The following is a 6,505-nucleotide window of genomic DNA, read 5'->3' as shown; positions in this document are numbered from 1 at the left end:
CCCCGACCCCGGCCACGGCCACGGCCACGGCCACAGACGCCGCCGCCCCGGGCCGCCTGCTTCCACCGCCCCCGGCCACGGCCGCCGCCCCGAGCGCCCTCCCTGCGCACGCCGCTCACCGGGGACGGAGCGAGCGCGCTGCCCTGGCCCCCCTGCTCTATGGCGGAGTCGCCGCCAGCGCCGCTGCCGCCCGCCGCGCTCTCCCCCTCCTCCTGCTCCGGGCAGCAGCGGCCTCCCCCCGGGTGCGCGCGCATCCAGCCCCCTCCCCAGCCGGCGCTGCGCTTCTTCCGTAACCGAGCCCTTGGAATCCCGGAGACCCGCCCCGCCCGCAGCGCGGCGCGCGGGGGACGCGCGCAAGCATCATAGAGCGGGCGCGCACAGAGCGGCCCTCCCGCCTGGGGCGTGGCCCGGCCGCGCCTCTTAGGTCCTCCGAGCGCTAGGCGCGGCCATCTTGTCTCCGCCTCCCGGGCCACGCCCCTCGCCCAATGCTCCGCCCCCCCCGCCGCGCCCTTCCGGCCCAACCCCCACGGGGCCCGCAGCGGGCTGCAGTGTCCCGGCTATTTTGTTTCGAGTAGGGTTAACTGTAGCCGTTTTGTGAGGTTACCTGTGTTTACTTCTCAATCGAGGAACAAACCAACCAAACAGATCTCCTTTTGTATTTCTTAGTTTGTATTTTCAAATCCAGCTGTTTGAGTGCGGTAGCTCAGGTAGCCTCCTGTCCTCCGTGATTTCCCAGGGACCTCAAATTGAAAGGATGAAACAGTACCCCCATGACATTGTAGTCGCTGTCCTCCAGAGCTTGGAGTCAGGGCCACTGACCAGCTCTCCTAGGACATTTTATGGGCACAGAAACAAATAATTTGGTATATTCTCTTCAGTTGTAAGGGTTTGGCTTCTAGATTCTACGCAGAATGGCTAAAATCCCTGAATTCATCTGGAATTGACCTCATTTCAGGGGATCTTTTCTTGATTTAAGCCTTCTTGTGTCACATAAAAATATTGGTGGCCTTTGACCTGGGAAAGACGTTCTAATCTAGAAAGTCCAGTTTTACCCACTAAACTACTCCTTCAGGAATCTGGGTGTAATTCACCTCAGTCAGCCAACTCATTCTTATGGAGTAAGTGTAAAGGATAATGAAATGTTATTTAAGGAAATGGATTTAAATTTTAGAAACTTACGTCTCACTCATATTTAAGAGGTGGCTTTTGCTGTGTTGTCCAGCATGGCCTTAAATTCATCTAGTCAAGTGCTCTCCTGCCTCAGCCGCCCACGTAGGTGGAACTGCAGAGTCATACATCACACCACCTGGCTTAAAGAACTTTAAATTACTGTAAGTACACTTTATAGACATACGCTCCTGAAATCCAACGTGACATACCATGAAATATTTGAAACATGAGACTACATTGTGTCAGATTGATGATAAGGTTGGGTTTCTGAACATAGAGAATCTGAAGTTTGAAGGCCAACTGTAACATAGAAAAAATATTTAATATAATGTAATAGAAAATTAAAACTGATTTGTCAAGTATGGAAACATGTACTCATACCCACAAAGTTGCCTCTGAGGCCAATCATAAACTTCTTTTAATGTACTTGATTAGAGGCATACTAAATAATAACTTCCTGCAAGAAACCCATCTCGAAATGTGGCCAGCAAGGAATTACATTGTCATGGAGAAACCAGTACTGGAACTAAGTGCTTTTAGGAGTGGTTAGTGAAAGTGAAAACTGAAGGAGAGAACCAGCGGTAGCACACGAAACAAGTGTGCATGAGGGCCTGGGTTTCATCCCGGCACCACAAACAGACAAGAACAGAATCTTTGGAAACACTAGTGAGACCATAAATGGGAAAGTATATACTTTTGGAAATTTTTACATTTCCATTTTGTGTCTTTCCCATGGCTATAAGTGCATAGGACTAGAGTAAGTAACATGAATTTAAGGTCATCATTTTAACTCCTGCCAGATTCAGTCTGCTAAATTCCAGTAAATATAGTTTAATGTTCCTCTATTAAGAAAAAGAATTGCACTTAGGAATTTCAAAACCTTGATTGTCACCCTTGACTTTCTCCACCATAACAAGTTTTTTAAAGGCACTTATGTTAAGACTTGGGGTGGGGGGGGGGTTGAGCTAGGTGAAAGTAAAGGGACTTAAGATCTAAAAGTGTTTCAGATTCGGATGGATGGAGGGCTTGGGAACTATGGACCCTTTCATAATCCAGTTGGGATAAGCCAGGGACTAATGGACATTCCCATAGTCATTAAAGGAAGTGTCGCTGGGACACTGCTGAAAGTTCTTTACCTCGGGACAATGAAACGTAAAGATATGGCCCCTCGTGGGACTGCACAAAGCAGATTCGACTTAATTGAGAAGATTTATAAAACAGTGATAAAATGTGGGAAAGTGAGAGAAATCTCTGAGAGTAGGAGAGGCTTCCAAAAGGCGGGGGGGGGGGGGGGGCATGGAACGCTTTGTCTAGGGATTTTCATAGGGGCATGGCAGAACCTGGACAAATGCTGAAGTAATTCTACTGCAGGCTGAGGAAATGGAGGAGCTAGAAGCTATATGCATGCCTTGCCTGACCAACCAGGGAGATGATCGTGAGCTGGTCAAGCAGTGCTTGCCCAGGAGGAGCTGGTAGAAACCCTCCCTGTTCACCTCTGACTCCAACTGTGTTAGTTATTGACAGGTAGCTATTAGTCACTCGGCATCTGACCTTGCAGGTGTCTCCGGTTAATTAAACTAAGCTTCCTTTGTGTTCACAGTTACATGGCCTGCTTGTAGTTTTATTCGTGGCAGGGAGCTAACACTCTCACAGCCTGGAGATGTAGTTACCTCATGTTTAGTTCCTTGTCCTTAGGGTAACCTGAGCTCTCCAGACAGAAGATACTTTTTATTGGAAACAATCCTAATATTTAGTCTGTTATATCTAACTGCATTACAAGCAAGAGTGTAAGAAAAACTAGTAGCAGCTTACCTATGTCTCCAAAGGGCTTGGGGATGGTTTCTATTGCTGAGATACACGACCAAACGCAAGTTGGGGGGTGGGGAAAAGGGTTTATTTGGGATTATATATCCTGAGTCACAGTCTATTAAGGGAAGCCAAGACAGGAACCCAAGGTATGAGCCTTAAGGCAGTTGAAACAACGGCATGGGCTAAGCTGCTTGCTGGCCCACTCTGTGATGACTTGCTCAGCCGGCTTTCTTATACTACACAGGACTATTCGCCCAGAGGTGACACTACCCCCCTCCCGGAGGGCCGTGTCCTCCCAAATCAATAATTAATCAATAAAATGAGCCACGGGCTTGCATACAGGCCAGTCCGATGGAGACCCGTTCTCAGTTGTGGTTTCTTCTTCTCCATTGAACTTGTATCACATTGACAAAAAATTAGATGGAGAACAGGGACGGGACAGCTGGTCTGCTTTCACTGGTCCAGAACCACCTGCCCCTCAACTCTGCCTATTCTGGTTATCCCATAGTCAACTCTTACTAATCTTCCCCAGTGTTTCAGACCTTGCCATGTTAATCTTTAACGCCAGCCTCTGCTCTCACTATAACAAGTGTGAGCAGCTTGCAGTTTTCACCAGAGGACCTTATCATTTAATCATTTACTACTATCATTTACTACCTGGCACAGAGAGCTAGCTCCTGTGCTAGGGTCATCAGTCCAAATCAGTCCAAATAAACTATTGCTTTTAAAACATACGCTAAAAATGCTACAGATTAAGGATAAATTATAAACTAGCCAAATATAAAGCAAAGTACTCCAAGAAGAAATTTATGCCTGATTTAAAAATAAAAAACAGAAACTAGCAGGAGTCAAATAACTTTAAGTCAAGCGAACAGAAACGCAGACACATATATTTAAATGCAGTGACAGTTGTTAGAGTAGACTCTACTTTCAGGAGCCTATTTTATACCATTTATGCTATACCCCTCAGAAGGAATGATGGACAGTTTGGGTTAAAGCTGTTACAGAAACATCGTAACCGTCATGTGATCAAATGTTTGTAAACTGAATTTGAGGTCTGTTTTTAATGAAATAAAAACCGTTACTTGTTTCTCAGTGCACTTAAACATTAGATACATTTTTATTGTCTCTAATCCATGTTACAGGGAGTAGGCCAGCTACTCTGTTTTTTGACTGCGCACAGTTTAAAATGACTTGTATTGCTTCAGCACATTTATCAGGTATCTCCCAAACCCTTCTCAGATGCCAGGAGGGTCCAGCAACAGTCACTGGGGATACACTAGTGAAATTAAAGAAGGTGAAAGTTGTGAGCGGGTGAGAGACAAAGTTAAATAATCACAATAAAGCATAGCAAGTTGGAGTGGGGGGGAGGGGCGTTCCTTAATTGCAGAGGAGCAGCAAGTACAAACACTGAGGAGTTTGTGCAGGAGTGGAGGCCTGGGGCGGTAAGGAAAGTTTCTATGAACAAAGTGGGGCTACAGAGAGATGGGGGTGGGGTGGAAGGTCACACCCAGGTTTTGCTAGATGAAAGGTGCTGTGGTCTGGGTGGTGATAGAGGAAGCACATAAGACTTTTTCCAGCTTTGAGTGGCAGAAGCTTGCAGATGGAGAAACCAGGGCGAGCAGAAGGCCAGGTTCTCTGCTTTCACTTCTGAGACGGACAGGAGCTCCGTCCTGTTCAGGTGTAGTTTCTGATTCAATGTTACTACTCTCCACAACCTCCGCACAGCACCCTCAGTCAGCCGGCATTTCCTTTTTGAGTTGTTAGAATCTAACAGAACTCTAGGCTAGTCCAGGGCTCCTGAGAGGAAGCCTTTCTCCCCTCAGAGCTCTTTGAGGTGGTTTGGCTTGGTTACAGGTGTTCAGCATTTGTCCCTGCCAGGCCTGATTGCCTGCAGATCAAGTATCAGAACATTCTGGTGTTTTGCAGGCCAGATGATGGTTCAAAACCACGGTTTGGTATATCAAGTGTTGTCCTGTGGTCCTGAAACCTAAGGATCACTTTCCTTTTCCTGGCAGCTCATGCTTTATTGTGTTGTACATTGCCTACCAGCATTCACTTACAGATAATGTTACAAGAGCAGAAATTTTAGAAATATCAGTCACTTTTAAGTGGTTTTTTTTTTTTTTTTTTTGGTTCAAAACTTACCTTTTCATGTTTTCACTCACTATTCAGATAATTAACTCTTCTTACTTGGAACCGTTCAGTACAAGATTCCTCTGTAGTCATTCCAAGTAGATGGTTATTTTTTAAAAAAATCTTTTTTTGTACCGTGTGCACTTGAAAGTGTCATTAGGCCTTTGACATGCCTTGCCAGCAGCATTTTGTTTTCATTGGAAATTAGGCGAACAGTGGTTGTGCCAACTCTGTGAATCATAAGGCCTGCTAATTAGAGCTGGAGGCGGTCTTTTTGGTTGCCCTCCCACTCTTGTGTAATGTCTTACAAATTCTGTCCTTACCCTCTGAGCTCAGGGAAGGGAGGAATGTGGTGATTTCGTCCTCACTTCACACAGATAAGCTCATTGGCAAAAGTAGTGTTGTTTTCCATATTCTAGCTCTTCATAATTTGTTACATCCAAAGATACAAATGGGGGTTGTATGCTAATCAGTAAAGTGTGCAGAGATCAAAACCAGGTCTCATCACCTGGCAGTTAGGTTTCAACCGCTGAATTAGTCCTATTTTTTTTTCCAAAATAAAATATAACAGTGGGGTTTTTCTTTGTTTTGTTTTGTTTTGAAATTTACTTTTTTCCTATTGGCTTAATCTTCTCTATACTTGGTAAACAAAGAGAAAACGTTTGAAAAAAAAAAAAGATAGTCTTTCAGGGTGACAGCTGGTGTTTGAGTTCTTGCCTGTGCACCTGGGAAATGGAAAGCAGGGGTCGTTAAAACTATTGTTTGATGAATTGGCCAGATTTCATACATAATCTTAGGTTTATCTTTCAATTCTCTCCACCCCCAAAAGAACCAGCAAGATCTTTGACACTGAGAGAAAAACAAAAATCTTAAAATTTGGTCACAATTTCACAATGGTAGTATGCTTCTTTGATGAGTGATACAAACGGCATTTCCCTAGGATTATGAAAAGCGCATTATGCTCCCAATAGTGTAAGCAAAACAAAGGGACATGTAGCTTTGGTTTTGAGCAACTTTACTATTAATAACTTCAGGCTCTTCATTTTGCCCCAGAAGGTGTTACTGTTCTCCTGACTGGAAGACCCAGCCTTCTTTAGCAGAGACGCAGTTGCTTGCCTCCAGGCATCAGTTATTGTCACATCTTCTTCTGCAAAGCAGGGAAGTCCGCCCCCTGGGTGGAAGATGGAAACAACTGTGATTCAGCAACTTTGCCTGTCCCTATCTGTGGCAGACACATGGGCTGGCAACACCGAACAGTCACCACCAAGCTCTGTCTGTCTCCCTAGCCCATCTCCACCGTAAGAGGTAGAAAATGTGATGACTTTCGCCCTCTAGCATAGGTCAGCACCTCAGGAGAGAAGGGGAATGCCTTCGGGAAATTGTTGACCTG

At 45.5% G+C, this 6,505-nt stretch overlaps 1 protein-coding gene across 1 annotated transcript in view; it reads right to left on the bottom strand.

Annotated features, from left to right (window-relative positions):
- The window catches only part of Mbd2 (methyl-CpG binding domain protein 2), a 62,147-nt gene extending 61,758 nt beyond the window's left edge, over positions 1 to 389 (bottom strand). Inside the window, exon 1 of the mRNA XM_055622691.1 lies at positions 8 to 389. Coding sequence (XP_055478666.1) covers positions 8 to 254 — 247 coding nt within the window. The 5' untranslated portion in view covers positions 255 to 389. The remainder of the gene's footprint in view (positions 1 to 7) is intronic.
- Between the last annotated feature and the right edge of the window lie 6,116 nt (positions 390 to 6,505).

This window comes from Psammomys obesus, unplaced genomic scaffold, assembly GCF_907164565.1.
Source record: "Psammomys obesus unplaced genomic scaffold, mPsaObe1.curated_primary_1811, whole genome shotgun sequence".
Taxonomy (NCBI): Eukaryota; Metazoa; Chordata; class Mammalia; order Rodentia; family Muridae; genus Psammomys; species Psammomys obesus.
The sequence above is the reverse complement of the archived record's forward strand: the minus strand, read 5'-3'. Positions and strand labels throughout refer to the sequence as shown.